The 25664-nt window shown below is 49.8% G+C and overlaps 2 protein-coding genes across 4 annotated transcripts in view; one reads left to right on the top strand and one right to left on the bottom strand.

The window, feature by feature from the left end:
• Positions 1 to 331: 331 nt before the first annotated feature.
• AZIN2 (antizyme inhibitor 2) lies at positions 332 to 25241 on the top strand. 3 transcript variants are annotated; one of them, XM_059690307.1, is made up of 11 exons: positions 332 to 485; positions 582 to 702; positions 1441 to 1674; positions 3256 to 3429; positions 12293 to 12465; positions 13415 to 13549; positions 14238 to 14403; positions 16481 to 16643; positions 17751 to 17863; positions 22578 to 22792; positions 24894 to 25241. In XM_059690307.1, the coding sequence occupies exons 3-11, from the start codon at positions 1570 to 1572 to the stop codon at positions 25030 to 25032; spliced, it is 1383 nt and encodes a 460-aa protein (XP_059546290.1). In that variant the 5' UTR covers positions 332 to 485; positions 582 to 702; positions 1441 to 1569; the 3' UTR covers positions 25033 to 25241. The 3 variants fall into 3 exon arrangements, with proteins under 3 accessions (XP_059546290.1, XP_059546289.1, XP_059546291.1); XM_059690306.1 differs by lacking the exons at positions 332 to 485; positions 3256 to 3429; XM_059690308.1 differs by lacking the exons at positions 332 to 485; positions 22578 to 22792 and having other exon boundaries at positions 24894 to 25080.
• TRIM62 (tripartite motif containing 62) overlaps positions 8061 to 25664 on the bottom strand; it is a 58857-nt gene continuing 41253 nt past the window's right edge. The window contains exon 7 of the transcript XR_009452042.1: positions 8061 to 8076. The gene's annotated coding sequence lies outside the window, so the exon portion shown is untranslated. The remainder of the gene's footprint in view (positions 8077 to 25664) is intronic.

The following is a 25664-nucleotide window of genomic DNA, read 5'->3' as shown; positions in this document are numbered from 1 at the left end:
AGCAAATAGGAAATTTGGCTTCCTGTCCACTCTCTACGATCCACGACCAGGAACTAAGAGTCCCACCGCGTCGACGCCAGGAATTGTGAGATGGTGACGCTGCGGTTCCGATTTCCAGGGGTCGGGTAGCCGTGGGCAAGGGATCGGCCGGGAGGATAGAGGCTCAGATTTGAGGACCCTCTGGCAGGGCTGAATGCTTTATGTCAGAATTGACCAATGGGATGACGGCACGCGGTTGCCTGGGCTACGGCGGGGCGGCCGAGCGGAGGCGGGGCCTGAGCGGCAGGGGCGGGGTCGGGGCGGGGCTTATATAAGCGGCCGCGGGAGGAAGGCGGAGCGTGGGGTCGGTGGCTGCTGGGCGGGCGGGGCGCAGGCCGCGGGGCCGGATCCGGGGGGAGCGAGCGAGCGGAGGCGCGGAGGCGCGGAGGACCCGATTCACTCGCTGGGGAGATCTATGGGCCGAAGCCGTGTAAATGCGTTTTAAGGCGAGTGCGGGGAGTGCGGGGAGCCTCAGGGGGCGGGCGCCCTCGGCTCCGGTCTCCAGTGCTGACGTGCCCCTGGCCCCTCTTGCCTCCTTTCAGCAGGGGCCTCGGCTCCGCAACTGCCACTCCTCCTCGGGGTGTTGCACAAGTTTCGAGGTCACCGGCGACCCCCCCTAGCAGTGCGCCTGGCTCTGGCCCCTGCGAAGGAGGACGGGGCGTGGTAAGGGTGTGTGTGTGTGTGTGTGTGTGTGTGTGTGTGTGTGTGTGTATGGGGATCGGGGGCGGGACCTCGGCCCTGCACTCGGGAGGGCTCCCCGGGAAGGACCCTCAGCCTTTGGTCCTCGCCCCTGGAGCCCGCAAGGCGCCCCCATGCACGCTTAGAATCCTAGCACTCCAAGGCCAGCTGCCCCCCTTTAAAAATGTAGAAGCTGAGGCTCTGAGAGGGGATGGGGCGTCCCCAAGGTCACGCAGCGGAGAGCGGGCTCGAACTTCAGCTTGGGTGCAGGGCTCGGCGCAGCCTCTGCAGCCTCCTTAGGTGGGCGTGGTCAGGGCTGGGGCAGCTGGAAGCGGCCTCCCGAGACGCTCGGCTTTCCTGCTCCCTTACTCTCTTTCCTTTTTTTTTTTACTAAAACTGGAAAGAATTTCCAAAACAATGCATCCATTTTATGGATGGGAACACTGAGGCTCGGAGAGGCACTGACATCTAAGCCTATAATGCCGTGTCCCAGTGGAGGATTCGCGATTGTCTCTACCCTTCCCAGTGAACCTGAGCTCCCCAGGCTTGTGCTAGGGGCGTGGCGGGTGTGACAGGACTGGGCACCGTGGCTTGGGGAAGTAAGGGGGTCAGCGGAGGCCAGCCTTCCCCCGCCCCCCCCCCCCGCCCATCGACCCCAGGCCAGCCCCCCCGCCCCCCCGCCCCATCGACCCCAGGCCAGCAGCACCTCCTTCTCCCCCGCAGTGTGTTGCATACTTTCTAAGGCGGCAGCGGCGGCGGAGGCAGAGGCAGCGGCGGCGGCTCCATCCAGCCCATCGGCTCCTCCTCCTCCTCCTCCTCCTTCTCCTCCTCCTCCTCCTCCTCCTCCTCGGCATGGCAGGCTACCTGAGCGAAACGGACTTTGTGATGGTGGAGGAGGGCTTCAGCACCCGAGACCTGCTGGAGGAGCTCACTATGGGGGCCTCTCAGGCCACCACGGTGAGGGGGTGCGGGTGGGGTTGGAGCCCGGGTCCCTGGTGCAGGCCCAGCTGCCTCCTCTGAAAGGGCCCCTGGGGCCTCATCTTATTCTTTCACTTGCTATTCATAACTTGCTAATTGCAAGAGCCAGACCCATTTTATCCCCAGTTCCTGGTCCTTGCCTCCCAAACCTGCCCCTCCTGTTCCTGCCTTGAGGACAGCACCACTATCATCTACCCAGGCCCTAGATCTAGGTCAGAAACCTAGGGGGCCCTTCTTCCCCTGCCCCCCCCCCCTCATCTAGGCATCGCCAAGCTCTGTGAGTTCAGCCGCCTTAAAATACCTTCCAGTGTGCTCCTCCTAAACCTCTTTCTAGTTCAGATTCCATCTCTCTAAAGGCCCCCCAACTTCTTTCCTGCCTCATCTCCCCCCCCCCCCCTCCTGCCACACACACTCGCTTTACACAGCCTTGCTCAATATCAGAATTCTTTGGCTGTTCCCAGTTGCCTATAGGATCAAATCAGAACCCCTCTGCCTTCACAGCTCCATTTCCGGCTTCTCCCATGGTATATATCATGCTCCATCAGAGCTGAACTATTCTGCCCTGTGTCCCACTGGTGCCATGTGCCCTATTATCACCCCTGTGCCGAGAACACTCTTTTCCCGGCCTCTTACCTATTTCTACTCATGCCTTATTACTCACCAGTGTCACTGTTTCCTGATGGCCCGGGCAGATTTTGTAAATTCTTTCTCCATGGCCCCAACTGCATTGCATAGAAACTTCCATCTGGCACTTACTGAACGCACTTGTAATTGCATAGGGATGTGTTCTCTTCCAGACCCAAATCCCTTCAGGGCTGGAGCCCTGCCTGGTCGTCTCTGTCCCTTGGCATAATGTCCAACACCAAGTGGGCGTCAGTTAAAAAAAAAAGTGTTGCAAAGAGGGAAACAGTCCCAGCGGAGGTTTCAGCAATGTGGTCTCACCCGTAGCCTTATGCGTAGTCAGCCCTCAGCAAATCTGTGGTAACCAGCTGTCCACAGACAGGCATGGGTGGCAGTGGCAGTGGGACTCCCGCAAGCACCAGTATGTGAAAAGCAATGGGCTGTGGGCCACAGCTTTGGCCTCCAAGGAATTTATCTTTTTTCTGGGGAAGACAGATGCATACATAGTTGTGATACTTTGGAAGCAAGTGCAAAATGCAGTGGGAGCGTTAAAAGCAGAGCTGCCTTTATGGATTGGGGGAGGTAGTGTCCCAGGTGGAACTGAAGGTAGATGAGGTATTTGCCAGGCACAGTGGGGGTAGGGTATTCCATGTGGAGGGCAGGGTGGGAACAGAGGCTGGGAGGTGGGAAAATAAAGAATTGAGCCTGTAGCTGGAGTTGGCCCTGCAGGGAGCGGCTGGGCCACAGATCCTTGCATGCCGGGCTGGGGAGTTAGCCATCTGTCCTGTAGACTTGGGGAGCCCCCCAGAGAACGTAGAGCAGGCAGCTTAGTGGCCACAGCCACATTTGGGGCAGATACTTGGGAAGACCAGGGGTGGCATGCACAAGGCGGGAGCTGGGGGGGGGGTCTCTCTCACATTCACCCATCTTGTTGTGCAGGGTGAGGCCACTGCCTTCTTCGTGGCCGACCTGGGCGCAGTAGTGAGGAAGCACTTCTGCTTTCTGAAGTGCCTGCCTAGAGTCCGGCCCTTTTACGCTGTCAAGTGCAACAGCAGCCTGGGCGTGCTGAAGGTCCTGGCTGAGCTGGGGCTGGGCTTCAGCTGTGCCAACAAGGTGAGCCCCTGCCCCCACCAACACACTGACCCTCGCTGCCTACTGAGCACACACACATGGCCGGGCCGCTGTGGGTGGGCCCTGGGGAGGCAGGAGTGACCTGCAGTTGGCCCCTTGCCCTCTGGGAAAGGCCACTCCTTGGAAGGGCGTTAAGGGGTAAGGGAGGGAAAAACAAGCATGGAATTCGCCAGCCTTGAAGTTCCAAATTAGAACCTTGTGTATCCCTGGTGTAGATGGGTCGCTTTTTTAAATAGAGTCTTTCAAACTTCTTGGCATAGAATTATACATGGTATTCTTTTAATTAAAACAAAACAAAAACATCCTCTTATTGATGGTTTTCTTTTTTCTTTTATAATCTTAATAATATGTCGCTACATTTTCTTAATCCTTTTAGAGTTTTGTTATTGTTGCCAATTCTATTGCCTTTCAATTTTATTAATGCTGTTGTCTTAATTCTCTTTTGCTCAGTTTGGATTTACTTTGCTTATTTACTGTTATTCTGTATTCACTGAACTCTCCTACAATGCGCTAGTCACTGTGCTGGGTAAGGCTGACTTTAGAGTGTTGAGTAGGACAGACTCTGCTGTCCTTGAACTGAAGCCTTAGCTTACCTATTTTCATTCTGTTCTTCCTTGAGAAATTTTCAGCTATAAAATTTCCTCGGAGTACAGCCTTGGGTGTATTTATTTACTCAGCAGACATTTATTGAGCACCTACTGTGGTGCCAAGTACTATTCTAGGTGGGGATTTAGCAAGTGAACAAAACAAATGAAACAACAACAAGAGGCCCCTTTGTCGTGGAGCTTGCTTTCTAAAATAAGTTAAATAAGTTAAACAGTGAAAATCGATAGTATTTTGATGGTAAATACTATGGAGAAAATTAAAACGGGAAAGGGATGTAGGAAATATTGGGTGAGAATACAGCACTTTTAGATAGTTTGGCCAGAGAAAGCTTTGCTGACATTTGAGTACAGACCTGAAGGAAGCAAAATATCCAGCCAGGGGGGTAACGAGGAGACGGGCGTTCTCGGCAGAAGCAAGTGCAGATGCCCTGAGGCGCTTTGGTTTGTGATAGTGTCACTCCTGTCATTTCTGGTAACAGAAATGATTGTTTTGAGGGGAACCCCTTTTTATGACCCATTTTAAGCCCCTTAAAGGCGGCAATATGACTGGGTGTTGTGAGGAGAGTTTAGAAGGGGTTCCTGGGGGAGAAAGGAGAAGAGCTAGCCTCGGGTCGGATGGCAGGCCTGGTGGGGTTCCAGGGGGAGACAGGTGTGAACCAGGATGGGGCTGTCAGAACGAGCAGGTGAACCTTTATCATCAGAGACTGATGTTAATGTTGTTATTGACAAATGAGTTTCTCCCTCTTGTCACCCGCAAAGCCCCCTTGCATGAGCTCTTGCTTTACGCACCTAGTGCTGTGCGTGTGGTCCATAAAGCCCTGGGAGGGTAAAGGGAGAGGGGTTGCCATTTTACACTGGAGGCCGTGGGGACCAGCTAACAGCCTGCTCGTGGCAGAGCCAGGACTGTCCCTGCACCCCTGGGCCTCTGCTGCGGGCAAGGAGGAAGGGGATCTTTTCTGCCCCCTGGGTCGAGGGGTGAAGAACAGGACCGAACCCCACTACTACAGTCCTCTGCTTCTGGAAACCAAGCTGGGGCTCTTGGCCCTCTAGCCCCAGAGGCTGGCCTCCCAGGGGAGTTAGGGCTTAGAAAGACCTTGAAGTCAGTGGGGACTTTAAAAGCATCTGCCATTCGCTGAGCGCTCCTGTTGTGCCAGGCGCTTTGCCAAGCGTTTTCTGTACGTGATCTCATTTTATTCTCGCAAGAACCCCGTGAAGCAATTATTATTATCCTGATTCTAACTGCAGTCCCGTGAGGAAGCATTTAGTGTGTAAGCACAGAGCTTGAGTGACTCACTGGGCAGTGGCTGCTTGTGTATAGCAAGGGGGTCTCTGATTCTATAGCCGCTGTATTTTCCAAGATCCTAGGGAGAGGGTGGCTGAGCTGGGACTAGGCTAGTGACAGATGCTAACTGGAGGGCGGAAGATGCCAAGACCCCCTGCTGGTGGCGGGGATCACGCAGTCCTTTGGGTGCCTTTTCTGAGAGGTGACTGTGGGGTGCCCAGCTTTCTATGGAAGTCCAAGGCTGCCCTCTTCTGGTCAGCCATAGCTGGTGGCCACACAGCACATCGACTGAAGGCTTGGTGGAGTGAGCTGGGGCTGGGAGTACAAATCCACATCAAAGGGCTCCAGGGTCAAGGGCACAGGCCACGCCTTGCACGGGGCTCTGGTCCACCCACCTTCCCAAAGACCTTATGTCATCTCTCCTGACCCCATCCCTTGCCCTCTCTGGCTGTCTCCCTCAGCATGCTTCCATCTTAAAAAGCCTTTCCTGGACACATCGTTGCCCACACTCATCCCTTGCTCCTTCTTCAAGTCCAAAATGAGTTGTCTACACTCGTGTGTCTGCGCTTGTCACTTTTCTTAGCACCCACTCCTTATGCCATTGCTACCGACATCCACTCTCACTACTCCAGGGAAACTCCTCTTGCCAACGTCCTCAGGATGCAGTGAGCACTTTATTTTAAACCTTCATTTTGAATTATTCAAATAACATATATATTCACACACACACACATGCACACATAGGACATCAGCATTATGTCTCCAGAGTTAATTGCCATCATGAATTTGAGTTTGGTAGGTATATAGTATTTAAATGTGACCTATAGAAAATACAGTGGGGCCTTGACTTACGAGTGTCCCGACTAACGAGTTTTTCGAGATTTGAGCCGTCTCTCAGCCGGTTTTTTGCTTTGAGTTGCGAGCTAAAATTCAGGTTACGAGCCAGCTTCAGATACCCCATCGCTAGTTGGCGCAGTGAACGTCACAGTGAACGCCACAACATCAGCCCAGCATCACATGTCTCACTCGTTCACTGTTGATTTGACATACAAGTAATTTGAGTTATGAGCTCCGTCAAGGAACAAATTAAACTCGTAAGTCAAGGCCCCACTGTATACACAATATCTTGTGATTTTGCAATGCAATATAAAAGATGGTCATGTATGTACTGTTCAGCAATAGCTTTCAACTCAGCAGGTTTTGAATATGGGTCCATGTTGATGCATTTAGACCTTGTTGGGGACACTCCTTGGTCCTCTAATTATTTGGCCTCAACAATATTCAATGCAGGGACTTTTTGTTTGTTTTTGGTAAGGACACTTAACATGAGACCTAGGATACTCTTAACGCATTTTTGGTTCAGTGTGGTTGACTAGGCACAATGTTGTTGGCAGGCCTCTCGATCTTACTCATCTCGCCAAACTAAAACCTGATGCCCACTGAGTAGCCACTCCCCATTTAATGACAAAAGATATTCAATAGTAACAGGTGCTCCTGCTTTTAAAGACTTGGGAAGGCTATCAGATGAAAGTGAAGGCTGCTCTGCCCCTGCCCCACCCCACGGGGTGCCTCCCACAGTGACATGGCCTCTCATACAGACATGAGTTGTGGGCAAGCCTTGCTTGGACACGAATGGCATTATAATCTCTGTATTATCCTCACCTCTCTGCAGGTCCTGGGTGCCAGCTTTTCCTCATCTTCTACTGCTCTTTCTTTTAAAAAAAATATTTTTACTGATTTCAGGGAGGAAGGGAGAGGGAGAGAAAGAAACAATGATGAGAGAGAATCATTGATTGGCTGCCTCCTGCATTCCCCCCCACTGGGGATCAAACTCGAAACCTGGGCATGTGCTCTGACCAGGAATCGAACTGTGACCTCTTGTTTCATAGGCTGATGCTCGACCATTGGGCCACACAGGCCGGGCTGCTCTCTCAATGGGAGAGTCCCTCTGGGTTCCATCTCAGGCTCCCTTCTCTTATAAACTCTCCCTCTGCTTAGGGAATTCCAGCCCCTCCCACGGCTTTCAATGCCATCAATACGCCACCACCTCCCACGTTTTGATCTCCTTCCCAGACCTATCTGCCCAGCTGCTGGCTTGATAATGACATGGGATGCCTGGAATCCAGTGCGTTCAAATGCACTCACAATCTTCCTTCGAGAGGGGTCCCTTGGTCTGCTGGGCATGGAGTCCCCCTCAGACATCCTCACCCTGCGTCCCCATGTGTACCCCCAGCCTGCCAGCCCTGCTTCCGGAACACAGCTCCTGCCTTTCTCTGCAGACTCTGCCATCTCTGCCAGGGTGATGGGGACGGTCTCCTCTCCCCCGCTCAGGCCCTCCAGGGGAACCAGACTTAGAGTTTGCCTTTAAAATGCAAATCTGAGCATGTCAGTTCCCTTCTTGAAACCCTTCAACCTGTTTCCCATCACTCACAGGACAAAAGGTGAATCCACATCAGCCTCCTTGGTTTCCCCATTGGCTCTGCCCACCTCCCTCCAACCTCATCATCCCCACTGTGTGCACCCTGCCCAGGCCACTGCCCGTCCTCCCGGATCAGGCTGAGCACCTCTGGCCTCAGAGCCTCCGCACAGGCACTTCCTTTACTACCGAAGCCTCCTTTCCTTCCTTCCATCTTGGCCCTCCAGGCCTCCTGTGGGTCTCAGCTTAAATTTCTGACCCTCAGAACGGCTGTCCTCCCCTACACCCGGGTCCCCCCACTCACATTCTCTCCGGTATCCTGTACGCTTTCCTCACGGCTCTTATCCATTTGTAATTCCACTCTAATTCAGTGTTCATTCATTCCTACCTGTCCGCCCCTCCAGCCTGAAGGGACACAGGGTCAGAGGCCCGTCTGCCTTACCTACCACTTCTTTTCATAGCACCCAGCACGGAACCTGGCAGCTCCTAGAGCTCCAGGAACACCTGCCAGCTCAGGATCAAGGGTGAATTCTCCATGGTCCTGTGGCTAAGAGCTGGCTGCTCAAGTCTGACAGTTCTGGGTTAGAATTCCAGCTGTGCCGCTTATGAACTGTGTTACTTTGGACAAGTGACTTAACCTCTCTAAGCCTCTGTTTCTGATCTCATAAGATTATTATAAAGATTAAATAAGAATATAAGCTGAAGCCGGTTTGGCTCAGTGGATAGAGCGTCGGCCTGCGGACTGAAGGGTCCCAGGTTCGATTCTGGTCAAGGGCATGTACCTGGGTTGCGGGCACATCCCCAGTGGGAGATGTGCGGGAGGCAGCTGATCGATGTTTCTCTCTCATCGATGTTTCTAACTCTCTCTATCTCTCTCCCTTCCTCTCTGTAAAAAATCAATAAAATATATTTTTAAAAAAAAGAATATAAATAAAATATTTGATGCAGTGGCTGGCATACGTTTATGTTTTTCTTTTTAAAAATGTGTTTTAAAATTATAGTTGACATATGCAATATTATATCAGTTTCAGGTGTATGACACAGTGATTAGACTTTTATACACCTTACGCAGTGATGACCGTGATAAGTCTAGTAACCATCTGTCACCTTACATAGTTATTACGATATTATTGATTGTATTCTCTGTGCTGTACATTAATTCCCATGCCTTATGTATTTTTTTAATCCTCACCTGAGGATATGTTTATTGATTTTAGAGAAAGAAAGGGAGAGAAAGAGAGAAACATCGATTGGTTGCCTCCTGTATGCACCCCAATAGGGGATGGAACCTGCAACCTAGGTATGTGCCCTGACAAGGAATCAAACCCGAAACCTTGCGGGGGGAAAAAAAGGGACACATATGTAATACCCTTTGTAATACTGTAAGCAATAAAATAAAATTTAAAAAAATCCCCCCCCCAAAAAAAAACAACAAAAAAAACAAAACAAAACAAACCCGAAACCTTTTGGTGTATGGGATGATGCTCCAACAAACTGAGCCACCTGGCCAGGGTGACTTATGTATTTTATAACTGGAAATTTGTACCTATTTTTCCCCTTCACCTTTTTTTCCCCCCTTCTCTCATTTCCCTTTCCCTCTGGTAACCATAGGTTTGTTCTCTATATCTATGAGGTATTTTTTGTTGTCTTTCATTTATTGCTTTTTAGATTCCACATAGAAGTGAAATCATATATGGTGTTTGCCTTTCTCTGTCAGACTTATTTTACTTAGCATAATAAGTTCTAAGTCCATCAATTGTGTTGCAAATGGCAAGATTTCATTCTTTTTTATGGCTGAGTAATATTCCATTGTATATGTATGGAATATTATATCTTGGCTATTGCAAATAATGCTACATGCTGGGGTCCAACCCCAGCAGGTCCAGGGGTTCCCAAAGGCGTAGACGGAGTCGGCGAAGAAGGAATGACACGGAGACAGTGTTCAGTTGATCAGCAGCCTAGCCAGGATCTCCAGCCAGGATCTCCAGCCAAGTTCTGGTCTGGATCTCCAGAGAGGTTCTGCTTAGGATCTCCAGCCAGGTTCTGTGTCCATGTTTTCTTGCTAGGTTCTCCAGGTTCTCCAGCCAGGTTCTGTTGCCAGGTTCTAGTCAGGTTCTCTTGCCAATTTCTGTAGTCAGGTTCAGTCCAGGATCTTTTGCCATGTTCTCTCCAGCGAAGTTCTTCTGTCTGTAGGTTCTGCGTAGATTCTGTCTGTAGGTTCTCTCTTCTAAGTCCTGTGTTCTAAGTTCTGTGTTCTAACTTCTGTCTCTTTCTGTCTTGTTACATCTGTATTTATACCAGTTGATTCAATCCTATCAATCTCTATTACAAAGGTTAGGGCGTTTCTTATCTCCATTCCAGGGAGTAAAGATTATGTAGCTTAAGCATGATTGTTCGTAGTTAAAGTGATTAATTACCCCCCTGGCACTTAGTTGAGGGGTTTTATTCCCTCCCTAACTTCAGGGGAAAATCCCTACCTGGGGAAACAACCTTTCTCAGAGACCTTGGTTAAGACACATAGTGCCAAGAAAGTGAGCAAACATATTAAGAACAGTATGCCATATATGCCAGGTCCCTTGAAACAGCAAGCATGGACCGGCTCCCGGCAGCTACAGTGAACATGAAGTGCATATATCTTTTTTAAAATATATTTTTATTGATTTCAGAGAGAGAAAGGGAGAGGGAGAGAGAGATAGAAACATCAATGATGAGAGAGAATCATTGATTGGCTGCCTCCTGCATGCCCCCTACTGGGGATCAAGCCCACAACCCCGGGCATGTGCCCTTGACTGGAATTAAACCCGGGACCCTTTAGTCTGCAGGCCAATGCTCTATCCATTGAGCCAAGCAGGATAGGGCTGCATATATCTTTTTGAATTAGTGTTTTTTATTTCTTAGGTAAATACCAAGAAGTGGGATTGCTGGATCACAGGTCTTCATTTTTGAGAAACCTCCATGTTGTTTTCCATCGTGGTGGCACCAATTTACATTCCTACCAGCAGTGTGTGAGGGCTCCTTTTTCTCTGCACCTTGCTTGTTGTTTCTTTTTGATGATAGCCATTCTGACAGGTGTGAGGTGATATCTCATTGTGGATTTGATTTGCATATTTCCATGATGACAATGATGGTTATTATTTAAATATTTATAATCAGAGCTAAACCTCAGGTCACCAAAGGGCTAGCACTGCTTCTTCCTCTCACCTTACCTGGTGAAGTGGGGAATAAAGCAGCTTCGTAGCCGCTCAGACCCAGGCTCTTGGGGAGCGAGCTGTCCGGCCCTGGACTTGGACCTTTGTGTCCTGGCTGTGTCACCACAGGCAGGCAGACCCCTCTGGCATCTGGAAAATGCGACTAATGAGTATTTCCTAGGATAGTTATAGGCATCACTTGAGATGATGCGCATCAACACCTTGTGCCGAAAAGGTGCTAAATGAAAACTAGAGTCTTATTACAAACTCAGGCTGGCTAAAAATGGCCTCTGTCTTCTACCATGTTTCCAAACTGACTTCCTCTCAACTTCCGTCCCTTAATCATGGAGAGTCAGACCCGAGTGTGAAAGTTGGTTCTGCCACCTACTTGCTACATGGCCTCTCTGAGCATCAGGTTCCTTCTCTGTTGAATGGAGCTAACATCCCTCTGATGGGGTTACCGTGAGGAGTAAATAGAACAGTGAATCAACAGTGAGGGTTGGCAAGCAGTGGGTGTGGGCCCAGTTCAGCCCGCCTGATTTGTGAAGTTGTATTGTATCCCAGCCTTGCTCATTCACTTATGCATTGTCTGTGGCTGCAATGGCAGTGGGGTAACTGTGACAGAAACTGTGTGGACGGAGCCTGAACTATTTGCTCTCCGGCCCTTTGTAGAAAAAGTCTGCCAGCACCTGATGTAATAAGCATCTCATTGGGCACCTGCTTGTGGTAGGTGCTCAATGATCATGGTGGCTGTCATTGTCATCACCATTGTATCATTAATGCAGCCATCAGGTGGAGCAGTGTTCTGTAAAGGCGAGGGAGAGGGGGCCCCTGGGGAGAGGGGCTATACACACAGCAGGCCTGTGTCAAAGACTCCGGATGCTGTGAACTTCCTTACACATCAACTAACATTCTATAAGCATTTAAACCTGCCAGGAAAGTGTGTCAGAAGTCTGTTGCCAGGGCCACTGAGTCCACATAATGCCTTTGTGTGAATTAGGAAATGTGCCCCTTCCTTAAGTTGTTATAATAATGTACTCTTTGTTAGAAGGAGATGCTTTACTGCCTGGAAGCTGTAATAAATACGCACATCTACCATGTGTTGTTTGTGAATGGGACCCCTCGGACGGTGCAGAGCATCACCTGTGCAGCCATACCTGGCAGCCCTGCCTGTCAAACAGTGGGGAGCCAGCAGGAGTCCTGGTTTGTAGTATCTGCTGTTGGACAGCGAGGCCCACTTCGTAGGGATCTCTGCATGCATAGCTAGGATTTTGCCCCTCATCTGTGTTTCCTTGGCTTCTGTGGGCCCAGCAGGCCCTGGTGCCTCCTCACTACCACCTTTGGGACCCCACAGGCAGAGATGGAGTTGGTCCAGCGTATTGGCGTCCCTGCCGGTAAGATCATCTTCGCCAATCCCTGTAAGCAAATTGCACAGATCAAGTATGCTGCCAAGTACGGGATCCAGCTGCTGAGCTTTGACAACGAGATGGAGCTGGCAAAGGTGGTGAAGAACCACCCCAGTGCCAAGTAAGCCGAGAGCCGCTCGTATGGGAGGCGGAGGGGTGGGAGGAGTGGAGCTGGAGCGAGGACCCTGCCCTGACCCCACCCACGGTCACAGGGGGTGGGGGCAGGCACCCTTGGACTGGACCAAGGATGCCGGGGCCTGCCTCCGGCAAAGGCAGCGATAACTGATTACAGCCATAGTGTGATGGAGCTCGAGGTCATGGCTGAGATGGGGGGGTTGGGGAAGGCTCGTGAAGGAGGTGGCATTTCAGCTGGGCCTGGAGTAGTGAATCGAATTTGGGGAGGGCACATACAGTGCACCAGAGCCAGCCGTGTAAGCAAATGCATGGAGGTCAGGAATCGCACGGGGCCTTTGAGGGACAAGCAGAAATGTAGTGCGAGCATACCATGCGCGAGGGGTGAGGGGGACAGTGAATGATGCTGGTCACGGGGCAGGGACCTGGGCTTGGCCAGGGGTCAGCACTGGACGGCTTGCTCAGGCTGAGGCCCTCACATGGTCACTTGTGCCCTGGGATTCCATGGAGGGGCCTCGGGGTGGAGGGGAGGCAGGGGGTGGGCCACTCTGCTTCACCCACAGCAGCTTCCATTTTGTCTGTTATACACATTGGGGTTCTCGGCAAGACTGTGTCTGAGAAACAGAATGGCTTCCCTCTCACGAGAGGAGCTGGAAAAGCCCGGCGGGTGTGGTGGCTGAGTCGGAGGAAGTGGAACTGCCGGGGAGAACTAGAGAGGTGGCGACCAGGGCAGGGGCTGCAGCGAAGGGCCTAGGGATGTTTAGGGAATGGAATGGACGGGACTCAGAGGCCCACTGGCTGTACAGGGAGAGGAAGGGGTCGGGGGCCTGTAGGGTTGGAGGGCTCTGAGCCGCAGGGGTTCACACCCCTTGACTCAGAGAAGAAGTGGTTGGGGTGGGGGGGGGGGCCCACCCGGCAGAGGTGCTGTCTCCCCTCAGGATGCTGCTGTGCATCGCCACCGATGACTCCCACTCCCAGAGCTGCCTCAGCCTCAAGTTTGGAGCTTTGCTGGATTCCTGCAGACACCTGCTCCAGAACGCCAAGAAGAGCCACGTGGAGGTGGTGGGTGTGAGGTGAGTGCCGGGAAGCCCCACCACCTCCTCCCGCACCAGGCCCGCGCCTCTTTCCCAGGAACTCGTTCTGTGGGAGCCCGCCCCAAGGTCCTCCAAGGAGGGCCTGTCCCTGGCCCTGGGATTCTGTCTTCTGAGAGTTTCCTCTCTTTGTAAAGAGGGTTTGGCATGTCCTACTGCCCCAACCTCACACTCCCCAAGTCTTGTCCTGGGAGGTCTCAGGAGGGACCTGGGTTTTTAGGAGTTTTACCAGCCTGTAGGCCACACCCTTGCAATGACTTAACAACACAGCTTTCATTCATTCTGTACTTAGGACAGTCCAGGCCCTGTGCTAACTGTTACATGTGCATTACCTCACAGCCTTGTGGGGTCTTATCCCCGCGTAACAGATGAGGAAGCTAAAGCCCAGGCAGGCCACACCACTGACGGAGGGAGGCATCCAGATCTGGCTGACTTGTCCCAGAAGGCTCAGTCCTACGGGCAGAATGGAGGGATGGCAGGGGCACCAAGTGCCAAGCTTCCTGCCCCCTCCTCACTTGCCACATGGCCCTCAGCCACCCATTTAACCTCTTAGGCCCTCAGTCATCACATCTGTCAAATGGGCACATGTCCAGTGTGCCTTTCCTGGCTGGGGCTGAGGTCGTGGCACCCGGGGCCCTGCGTGTAAGCCAAGGCTTTCCTCCTCCCCCAGTTTTCACGTTGGCAGCTGCTGTCCTGACCCTGAGGCCTATGCTCAGTTCATCGCTGACGCCCGGATTGTGTTTGAAATGGGCGCCGAGCTGGGCCACAGGATGCACATCCTGGACCTTGGTGGTGGCTTCCCTGGAGTGGAGGGGGCCAAAGTGAGATTCGAAGAGGTAATCCTGGGGTCAGAAGTGTCTCATTGGGCTCTGTGCGGCGCGGGGGGTCGGGGAGGGTTATAATGCCGATAGGGAGTCCACTGTGAGCTGATCCTATGCCAGCCGTGGGCAAACTACGGCCCGCGGGCCGGATCCGGCCCATTTGAAATGAATAAAACTAAAAAAAAAAAGACCGTACCCTTTTATGCAATGATGTTTACTTTGAATTTATATTAGTTCACACAAACACTCCATCCATGCTTTTGTTCCGGCCCTCCGGTCCAGTTTAAGAACACACTGTGGCCCTCGAGTCAAAAAGTTTGCCCACCCCTGTCTATGTGTTAAGTCCTGTGCTTGGTGCTTTACCTGGATCTTATTATTAACCTTAGCTCCTGCTGAGCAAATGTGGCTTATAGAAGTTATGTCACTTCCTGAGTCCACGGCAGAGCTGGCCTCACACCAGCTCTGCCTAACTCCAGACCATGCACTTGTTTGAGGCTCAACCAGGCCATATTTTCATAATTCATAAAGCTTTTTGAAGGTCTGGGTTGATGAGAAATCAATTTAGAGGGCAGGAAAAGGAAGGCAAACCTGTCCACCTTCCCATCTGTGAGATGAAATCCAGAAAAACGTGTCGCTCAATCCCCACTCCAACCACTAGGGGTCGCTTCTCCTTAGCGGTAAGAGCTTCATTGGGGAATATCCACATCCAGGACTGAGCCTAGGAAAGGAACCTGCTACAGACACAAAGAATGAGCCTCACAGATGAACTGCAGCATTGCATGTCACAGGATTCCACGGGACCTCCCTGGTCCACCTAACACTCGGGGGTGGTTAAATTATGAAACATTCTTATGATGAAAACATTTACATTCACAGTCTATTGAGTAAAACAGGTTATAAAAAACATATGTGTATAACTCTATCTTGTTTATCGTAAAAAATAGTGTTTGTATAAAAAAAAAAGAATTAGAGCTACTCCAAAAAGTTAATGATTAGGTTCATCTGGATAACAGAATTAGGAATGGCGTTTTTAAAAAAGAACTTTAAATTCAGTTTACATTCAGTATTGTTGTGTGTTAGTTTCAGGTGGACAGCATAGTGGTTAATAATATACTTTACAAAATGTCCTCCCCAATATTTCTAATATCCGCCTGGCGCCATCCATAGTTATTACAATATTATTGGCTACATTCCCTATGCTGCACTTTACATCCCTGTGACTATTGTGTAACTATCAGTCTGTACTTCTTAGTACCTTCACCTTTTTTACCCATCCCCCAGCTCCCTTCCCCTCTGGCAACCATCAGTCTGTTCTCTGTGTCTATGAGTCTGCTCAAGTTTGTTTGTTCCTTTATTTTGTTCTTTAGATTCCACATATAAGTGAAACCATATGGTAGTTGCCTTTCTCTGACAGACTTATTTCACTTAGCATAATACCCTTTAGATCCATCCATGCTGAAATTAGGGGTGATTTTGATCCTTCTTTGTGGCTCTATTTTCTGTAAAAAAAAAAAAAAAATCGTGTCATTTAACAAATTGGTTATTTATGAAAGAAAAATCCACCCAGGGCTTCTGGAATCTGAGTACCACGTGTTACTTTAACAGTGCCTCTTCCCACTGTGGGGGCATTGAGAAGGCTGATTTACACAAGCGTGAGGGGCTTACCCAGCTCTGTCTCCCGCCTACCTTCTTGGCCAGCTGTTCATGGTTACCAGCTGGGGCCTTAGCGGCTGCCAAGTCCCTCTTTCTGAAATCAAAGAAGTTTTCAAGAAATAGACTTGGGCCCTACCCAGTTTGGCTCAGTAGATAGACCGTCAGCCTGTGGACTGAAGGGTCCCAGGTTCGAATCGGATCAAGGGCACATACCCAGGTTGTGGGCTCAATCCCCAGTAGGGGGCGTACAGAAGGCAGCCGATAAATGATTCTCATCATTGATGTTTCTCTCCCTCCCTCCCTCTCCCTCCCTCTCTGAAATCAATACAAATATATTTTTTAAAAAAGGAAAAAGAAATAGACTTGGAGCTGTAGCAAGTTTTCAGCATAAACCCCACTTTCAAACATGTAGCTGTCCGCCCCATTCTCCTACCACCAGATTGCTTCTGTAATCAGCTCAGCCTTGGACCTGTACTTCCCGGAGGGCTGTGGCGTGGACATCTCTGCCAAGCTGGGGCGCTACTATGTGACCTCGGCCTTCACCTTGGCAGTCAGCATCATCGCCAAGAAGGAGGTTCTTCTGGACCAGCCTGGCAGGGAGGGTAGGTGCCAGTCGGCCCGCGGAGCCTCGTGCTGAGCAGGGTCTGGTGTAAGGGAGTGGGGGAATCTAGAGACTGGGCCCTTGCTGTAGGAAGACTTACAATCAAGTCGCCTCACTCCCGACACTCATGTAGCATCTTTCATCCCATGCGTGCTCGTATTTTATGAAGAGTAAGATCAAAACAACCTTAGGTAAGACAGGTATTTTATTCACTGTATTGTACAGATGAGGACATTGAGACTCAAAGAAAAGATAAGTGAATTGCTTAAAGCTGTAAAGAGGTAAAGCCTGCATTTGATCCCAAGTTTGTCTCCTCTCCTGAGCACAGGCTCTTACTCACCCAACTGCATCTCTAACAGAATGAAGACCATTAATGACAACTTATATTTGTCTAAGCCCACTAATCAGAGGACAGAGGTAGGCAAGGAGAGGTTGAGTCACTAGCCCAAGGTCACACAGCTGGTAAGGGGCAGTGCTGGTATTCAAGTTTAGGCTGGGCTGACTCAAGACGTCTCTGCCCACCCTGCTAACATCAGCGCTGTTTCCTGCACTTCCTGATAGATCCGTCCTCTTGGCAGCCCCACAAGAGAATCCATATGGAGGGGTGGTGGGCTTCAGGTAGAATGGTGTGTGTGTGTGTGTGTGTGTGTGTGTGTGTGTGTGTGTGAGTGTGTGTGTGTGAGAGAGAGAGAGAGAGAGAGAGAGAGAGAGAGAGAGAGAGAGAGAGATTCCCCTGGCGTCCTTTATAGATTCAGGGGGATTGTCCTACCTATTCCCACCGGGAGACCTGGCTTCTCATTCCTGTTCATGCGTTGCCCCAGCTGTGTGCCTCTGAGCTAGTGGCTTAACCTCTTGGGGTCTTGAGTTTGTCTGGCCTGCTCTTCTGCCTTTGCTGGGGCATCAAGGTCTGTTGCAGACAAGGCATGTGTCTTGGGCAGCGCTGATCAGCTCCAAGGGTGAATGTTTCCAACAAGGCAGTGAACCTCATGTCACACAGCAGGAGGCAGGGGCAACATCATCTTTGTGGAGCCCACCATTGTGCCAGCTCCCTACTCCCACCCCCGCATCTTGCTGCTTGCCTTGCCCCTGACCTCTCCCCTCCCTGCAGAGGAGACCGGTTCTGCCCCCAAGACCATCGTGTACCAACTTGATGAGGGCATCTATGGAATCTTCAACTCAGTCCTGTTTGACAACACCTGCCCTACCCCCGTCCTGCAGAAGGTGAGCCACTTTCAATTGGCCTGTTTTCAATTGTGTGGGTGTTTAAATAACATTTTTGTGTGGTGGTATCTAATTCTTTTTTTTTTAAAATATATTTTATTGATTTTTTTTTACAGAGAGGAAGGAAGAGAGATAGAGAGCTAGAAACATCGATGAGAGAGAAACATTGATCAGCTGCCTCCTGCACATCCCCCACTGGGGATGTGCCTGCAACCCAGGTACATGCCCTTGACCGGAATCGAACCTGGGACCCTTGAGTCCGCAGGCTGACGCTCTATCCACTGAGCCAAACCAGTTTCGGTTCTAATTCTTAAAAGTAAAGCATAATCATTGTAGAAAATAGACAAGGATGAAGAAGGTTAGCACCTATAAACCTTCCCCATAGATTTCTTTTCAGTCTTTAAAAAAACATATTATATTTTTCCCCCCGTAAGGTTGCGGTCATATTGTTTTGCAACCTGCTTTTCCCCATTTAATATGGGGGTAGCTCTTTCCATGCTATTAACTAATCTCTGACAGCATGCTTTTTGATGACTGCAGAGTATTTTAACCCATCTGACTTTAGTGGTTGGCCATTGGTTTCCTGTTTTTGAGCGCTGTGAGTATATCTTGACACCCATCTCTGATCATTGCTCTGGGGTAAATTCCTAGAAGTAAAAAGAAACAGCTCCTCTCTGATGAGTTTTCCCATGTTAACAGAGAACGGGAGTTTGCAAAACATTCCTCCTAGCCTGTGAACCAGCCCAGGCCTCCCACCGCTTCCTGGGCATCTTCACAGAGAAAGTCGGACACACCCTCGTATTTTCTCATCTCCAGGCCTCTGTTTGTGTGGTCCTGCTTCTGGAAGGAAAATTACGAGCCTAACCAGCACCTACACCATCACGAGCTTTCAGTGTGTGTGTTTTTTCTTCTCCATTTTGTCTAGTTTCTCAAGGCCCAGTCACATGTCAGCTCCTGTGGGGCAGTTGGGGGCCTCCTTTGACTTAATCGGTCCTCATCCTATAGTTGTGTTGTTAGATGTGGTTATGTCTGCCTGTCTCAGTAAGCTGCCCTGACGTGCCCAGGAATTCAGTTTTATACTGTGATGCACCAGCACTGCCTGCATTCTTGTGGGATCCCACATCCTACTGTCCCCAGAAAGAATCAATTATTTTGGATAAACACCCAGAAGTGGGACTTCTGGATCACATGGAAGTTCTATATTTATTTATCCTCACCCGAGGATATTTTTCCATTGATTTTTTAAAAAAATATATTTTATTGATTTTTTACAGAGAGGAAGGGAGAGGGATAGAGAGTCAGAAACATCGATGAGAGAGAGACATCGATCAGCCGCCTCCTGCACACCTCCCACTGGGGATGTGCCCGCAACCAAGGTACATGCCCTTGACTGGAATCGAACCTAGGACCCTTGAGTCCGCAGGCCGACACTCTATCCACTGAGCCAAACCGGTCAGGGCTCCATTGATTTTTTAAGGAAAAGTGGGAGAGAAAAGAAAGACAGAAAGAAACATCAATGTGAGAGAAACACATTGAGTGGTTGCTTCTTGCATGGGCCTTGACAAGGGCCCGGGACAGGGAGGAGCCTGCAGCCAAGGTACATGCCCTTGATCAGAATCGAACCCAGGACCCTTTGGTCCGCAGGTGCATGCTCTATCCACTGAGCCAAACTGGCCAGGGCAGTAGTTCTATTTTTCATTTTTTGAGAAACTTCCATACTGGTTTCCACAGTGACTGCACCACTTTGCATTCTCACCAGGGTTCAATTCTCCTCAACCTTGTCAACACATGTTGTCTTTTGGATAATAGCCACCTTAACAGCTGTGAGTGAGGTGATATCTCATTGTGGTTTAATTTGCATTTCTCTTATGATTAGTGACACTGAGCATCTTTTCACATACCTGTTGACCATTCATAAAATAATTACATTTTGTTTTTTACTTTACAAAAAGGGTGTTGGGCTTTTTAAAAACACTTAATATCCAGTCTAAGTTTCCTCAACACTGCCATATGTCTCTAAAGTTCTTCATTTGACTATTATGTAACACTCTGCCAGTGAATATGTGCAACTTTTGCATCCATTCTCCTCTCCAGGCATCTGGATTGTGTCCAAGTGTTTGTGACTGTGCTTACTGCTATGAATATTCTTTGTCTCTGTGATGCATGAGCAGAGGGTGGAACCACTGAGCACAGGGCATATGTTCAGCTTCATAAGACAGTGCCAGACTGTTCCCCACAGTGGTGGCACTGATTGACAATCCCACCAGCAGTGTATAAGAGAGTGGGAGGATCTAAATTTTCTCCACACCATCATTAACATCTAATTTGTGGGGTTAAAAACAGGTTAACTTATGGTTAGGTTAGGCTGTGAGTAGCAGATCCCAAATTACATGACTTGAATAAGATATAAAGGCTCCTTTCACTCCGATCTAAATGTCTGGATGCAGACAATTCAGAGCTGGTACCATGGTTTCATAGTCACGTGGAGCCATATGGCTCCCAGTTGTACCTACTTTTAGGTGTTGCCTTCATCTTGGTTGGTACAAATGGAAGCTCCAGACATTTAGGAAAGAAGGTGAAGTCCAAGTTGTCTTTTAAGGAAATTTCCTGAAAGTAGCCTCACAATACTTAGGCTTTTATCCCATGGCCATCACTACCTGGAAGAAGGGAAGTTGGCCTTCATTCTAGGTGGTCATGTGCCCTGTAAAAATTGAGGGTTGACATTAATGCAATGGGCAATTAGCAGCCCCTGCCACAAATAAGACAGAATAAAACACTGGATAGCAATAGAATGTAAGTTGGGAGATAAAGTGACCCAGTTGGCGTTCTAAGATTTTGAATTATTTGAGAGAAAGGTAAATATATTGATTAATTTCTGATTTGAAGTTAGGCATGCTTGTTAAAATGTGAATGTGTAGAGTAACCACTAAAATAATAGAAATAGATAATATAATTTCTAACCTTGGGAGTAATTAAAATAGTTAGTTGGACACCAGCATAAAAAAACAGACCATCAAAATGCAGTTGAGAGCACAGGAAAGAACCACACATGTGGAAAGTGTTGACAGGGCTCGCAAGGCAGGTCATGGGGGACTGTGTAATATGTGATGCTAGAACACCTGATTGTCCATATGCAAAAAATGAAATTGGACCCCTGTCTCACACCATACATGAATATAAACTCCAGAAGCTAATGTAGGCACAGTGAAGGATATCTTAAAAATAAAAAAGGAAAAGACTGTCTACATTAAAATGAAGAGCTTCTGTTCACCTGTTAGCAAAAGGAAAGAGGCAATCATAAACTGGGGGAAAATACTGAAATGTGTATAAATTGATAAGGGCTTAGTATACAGAATATATGAAGGATTCTTAACTAAGAAATACAGACAAATAAGAACCTTAAGGAAAAAACAATGTGAAGTAGAAAGCAATAGAAATATGGGCAAAAGACTAACAGGCAGTTCAAGAAGAAGAAAACCAAATGCAAAATGAAAAGGTGCTCAACTTCGTTGGCAATCAAGGAAATGCAAATTGAAGTGAAAATGAGGTACCATTTTATACTGACTACATTAGAAAAAAGTTTAAAGCAGGCAGTATCAAGTGTTGGTGAGGACATGGAGCAGCTAGCTAGGTGGGAGTTGGTAGGCATTACTCAGATAAACATGCATATACCCTACCTTCCAGCAAGTTCCTAGGTATATACTGTAAAGAGATTCTTGGCATATGTGTTTGAGGAGATATATAAGAACGTTCACAGGAGCCATTTTTATAATATAAAACATTGGAAACCACCTTACGTTTGTTGGCAGGGTAATATAATACATAAATAGATTACAGTGTATTTCATATAATGAATTTTCTATGCAGCATACTGCAAATTGCATTAGTTGGAATCTTGAGCATGTAAGTTTCAACAACAAAAAAGCAAGTTGTAGAGATTACACCCTATAATTCCATTTACATATATTTCAAAAGTGTGAACTAAATACTATCTTGTTTAAGGTTAGGTATGTTTTTGGAAAACAAAGTAGAGCAAGAGAATAATGAAAACAAAATTCAGGATAATGGCTACCTCAGGAGGCATGTCATTGATGTGGGCCACATAGGAGTTTCAAAGATACTGGAAATTTTCCTATATCTTACAAATGATACAAATATTCTTTTGTATGAATTAAATATTTATCAAAAAAAATTTAATTCTCATCCAAGGACATTTTAAATTAATTTTTAGAGAGAGAGGAAGAGGGAGAGGGAGAGGGAGAGGGGGAGGGGGGAGAGAGAGAGAGAGAGAGAAATGTAAGAGAGAAACGTCAATCAGTTGCCTCCCCCTCGCCACACCACCCCAACTGGGGCCAGGGATTGAACCTGCAACCTGGGCACGTGCCCTGACCAGAAATCAAACCCACAACCTTTCGGTGTAAAGTGATGCTCCAACCAACTGAGCCGCTCCGCCAGGACAGGTTAAGAATATTGCCCAAGGTCACACAACTAGCAAGTGTTGGAGCCTGGATTTAACACCAGGCATTGTGGCTTCCGAGTCTTAAGAGGCAATGAGTAGGGGAAAGTGGGAGGGCCTTAAATGCCAGGCTAGGAGGCCCATCCAGCCTTTATCCTATTGGCTATGGGAGCCATGGAGGCTTTTGAGGGAGGGAGTGAGAAGGCTGTGAACAGTCCGCCCAGGAAAGCTGAATGTGCTCAACCCTCTTTTCTGCAGAAACCTTCCACAGAGCAGCCCTTGTACAGCAGCAGCCTGTGGGGCCCGGCGGCTGATGGCTGTGACTGTGTAGCTGAGGGCCTGTGGCTGCCGCAACTACACATAGGGGACTGGCTGGTCTTTGAGAACATGGGCGCCTACACTGTGGGCATGGGTTCCCTCTTCAGAGGGATCCAGACCTGCCGCATCACCTATGCCATGTCCAGGGTGGCCTGGTAAGGGGGCCCTGCTGGGAGATGGAGCGGGGTGGGGGAGAAAGAGTGGGCTAGGCAGAAGCAATGAGGCAAACCTTAGGTTTGAGACCCAGCTTCTGTGAAATCCAATTTGACAAGTAGCCCTTGGTTATTGATTCCAAATAAGCCCTGTGCTTGGCACCTGGCTATGGCCATGAATGAGACTGAGCTTCTCTTGAGTAGGAGACACAGAGAAGCAGACAGGACTCCTGATAAATTCTGTGCTGGGTGGAGGGGGCAGGCTGCGGAAGCTTAGATTCCTCCCTGGGGCCCAGATCCACCTCCCGGAGGAAGGAAAGGTGAAGTGAAGCCGGGAGATGAGTGGGAGTTAGGCAGCAAGAAGCAGGAGGGGCAGGAGGGGCAGGAGGGGCAGGAGAGGGCTCTGTGAAGAGGAAGCAGGGAGGGAGCATCCTACACAAGGTGGTCCTGGCTGCGGAGGGAGCAGGGCTGCATCTGAGAAGGGCCTTAAAAACTGGAAGGGCTTTGAGCAGCAAGGGGGTAGCACGGACTGGCTTGAAGCAGGGGAGTGACGTGATTGGATGTGGACTTTGGAAAGGCCACTGTAGCTACTGTGTGGATCAAGGGAGGCCAAGGGCATGTGTGGATAGAGCTGACCAGCCGAGTGGCTACTCTATGACCCAGGAAATATTGGCACTCACGTAGCCTCCATCTTCCCATCTAAAAAGTGAGCCTAAAACTGGCCCCGCTTCCTCACCAGGCCAGTGTTGGGATCCAGTGAGCAAGATGGGAGCAACGTTGTTAGTTGAACCCTCCTGTCAGGCTTCATGGTTATTTCCTTCAACCACACACAACTCTGGGATGAGTGCTATCACAGATAGGTCATTTGCTGAGGTCACACAGCTGGTCAGCAGGGAAGAGCCCCCCTTTCGGAGCTGGGGAGATGGCTACGGATGGCAGGAGTGTCCACCCTCTCCACTGAGTAAGTGCTTACTATGTGCCAGCATGGGGCACCAGGCACGAACTCCCTGCCCTGATGTAGCTGAAGGAGGGCTGTAGTTGAAGGCGTGCTGTAGCCGAAGCAGATATTGAACCCTTATTTTTATCAAGAAGTACATTGTGCTGTGCGATTCAGCAAAGTCTTTCCTGAGATTCAGTCCCTGAAGCTGAGACCTGAAGGCCGAGGAGGAGTGAGTCAGGGTTGATGATGCAGGTGGAAGCACAAGTACACGCACAGGCCTGGGATGGGATGAGTGTGAGCCCGAGAGATGGTTACGGTGGGTGGCGCATAGGGGGTGAGGGTGGGCACGGCTGGAGAGGCCGCTGGGACGGATCTGGGGCCGGAGAGTGGGCGGACACTGCGGGCAACTCGGGAGCAGGGATTTACTGTTGGGAAGATGGTGCTGGGCCAGAAATGTCTGGAGGAGCCAGAGAAGACCTGGGAGACTGCATTCCCGGCTAGAGATGGCGGTGGCAGTGGTAGTGGAGAGAGGTGTGTGCTGTAAGGAGGTTCAGGAGCTGGTCAGCAGGATCACTGGGTGTGAGGACAAGATTCCCAACTGGTGGCTGATCAGAGGGCGGAGCCCCATAGCAACATGGGTAGGTAGGAGGAGAAAGAGTTTGTGGGATTTTTTGAATGGGGGCAGGAGATAATTTTTTTTAAGTGCCAAGCCTGGAGTATGAAGAGTGTGTTAGTGAGAGAGCTGGGTGAAATCCTAGTTCTACCACCTGCTGTCCCCGCCCCCCCCCGCACCCGTAGAGTTTCTGCCCTGTAACCTTGGGCAGGTCACTTCTCTCTGTCTCAGTAACATGGGGATGATAATGCTGCTCTTACAGGGTTTGGGGAGGGAGGATACAATTAGATAACTTAAGTAAAGTGCCTGGCACAATGTCTGCCACATAGTAAGTGTTCAACAAATGTGGGTTCCTTTCCTTCTTGGGGGCGTTGGACTACAAGGGTGGGGGAGATGGTCAGCAGGCCTTCTCTTGCCCTAGGCTGGGCTCTGGGGCTCAGGTGAAACCCCTATACCCAATGGGGGCCAGGTCTTCTGGTGCAGGGCCATCAGGAGCCCCCAGCCAGCAGGTCCCATGCTGGTGGCCTCCAGTGCCCCTCTCTCACCCACAGGAAAGCACTGCGAGAGCAGCCGCTGCCTGCAGAACAGGATGAGGACGCTGAGGGCATGTGCAAGCCTCTGTCCTGCGGCTGGGAGATCACAGACACCTTGTGCGTGGGCCCTGTCTTCACCCCGGCGAGCATCATGTGAGCGGCCCCGTTCCCCCCGGAGAACCCCAGCGGGGCCACAGAGATGCCTCTGGGAGAGGTGGGGAAGGTGGCAAGCAGGCACCCTCTGGCCAGGACTCCGGTGCTTGCTCTGCTGCCCGCCCCTCCACCCGTAGTGTTTCTGCCCTGTAAATAGGACCAGTCTTACACTTGCTGTAGTTCAAGTATGCAACATAAATCCTGTTCCTTCCAGCTGTGTCCGCCTCCTCTGCAGCGCCAAGGGGCTGGTCAGCCAGATGTGGGGTGTTCTCAGGGTTTCCCCAAGTCTCCTTCCCACTTTTGTAAATATGATGCAAATAAATATTTAGGTTTTTAAATATTCCAGTGGAATCTAGCAGTTCAATTCCCAAAGCAGCCTGGCTAGGCCAGCAGAGAGATTCCCAACTGCACTGAGGACCCCATGGCCTCTGCCTTAGTCCTGACCTGGCTGCCGTGTAGGCATCTCCTGTAGCACCAGCTCCTCTGACTCCTCTTCTCCTCTCCACAGGCCTCCGTGCCTGGCCTCCTGGGGAGGGTGAGCTGTCAGGTTAAGGTGGGGTCAGAGTTGCTTCCCTTCAACCCTGGAGCTCAGCTCATGCCTGGGAGGCACCTCTGTGTGAACCTAACACTCCACCT

This window comes from Myotis daubentonii, chromosome 3, assembly GCF_963259705.1.
Source record: "Myotis daubentonii chromosome 3, mMyoDau2.1, whole genome shotgun sequence".
NCBI classification, from domain to species: domain Eukaryota; kingdom Metazoa; phylum Chordata; class Mammalia; order Chiroptera; family Vespertilionidae; genus Myotis; species Myotis daubentonii.
The sequence above is the reverse complement of the archived record's forward strand: the minus strand, read 5'-3'. Positions and strand labels throughout refer to the sequence as shown.

Coding starts and splice junctions, on each gene's coding strand:
- AZIN2 (XM_059690307.1), top strand. CDS start 1,570: ATGGCAGGCTACCTGAGCGAAACGGACTTTGTGATGGTGGAGGAGGGC. Junction 3,430..12,292: donor GCTTCAGCTGTGCCAACAAG/GTGAGCCCCTGC, acceptor GGGACCCCACAG/GCAGAGATGGAGTTGGTCCA. Junction 17,864..22,577: donor CTACCCCCGTCCTGCAGAAG/GTGAGCCACTTT, acceptor TCTTTTCTGCAG/AAACCTTCCACAGAGCAGCC.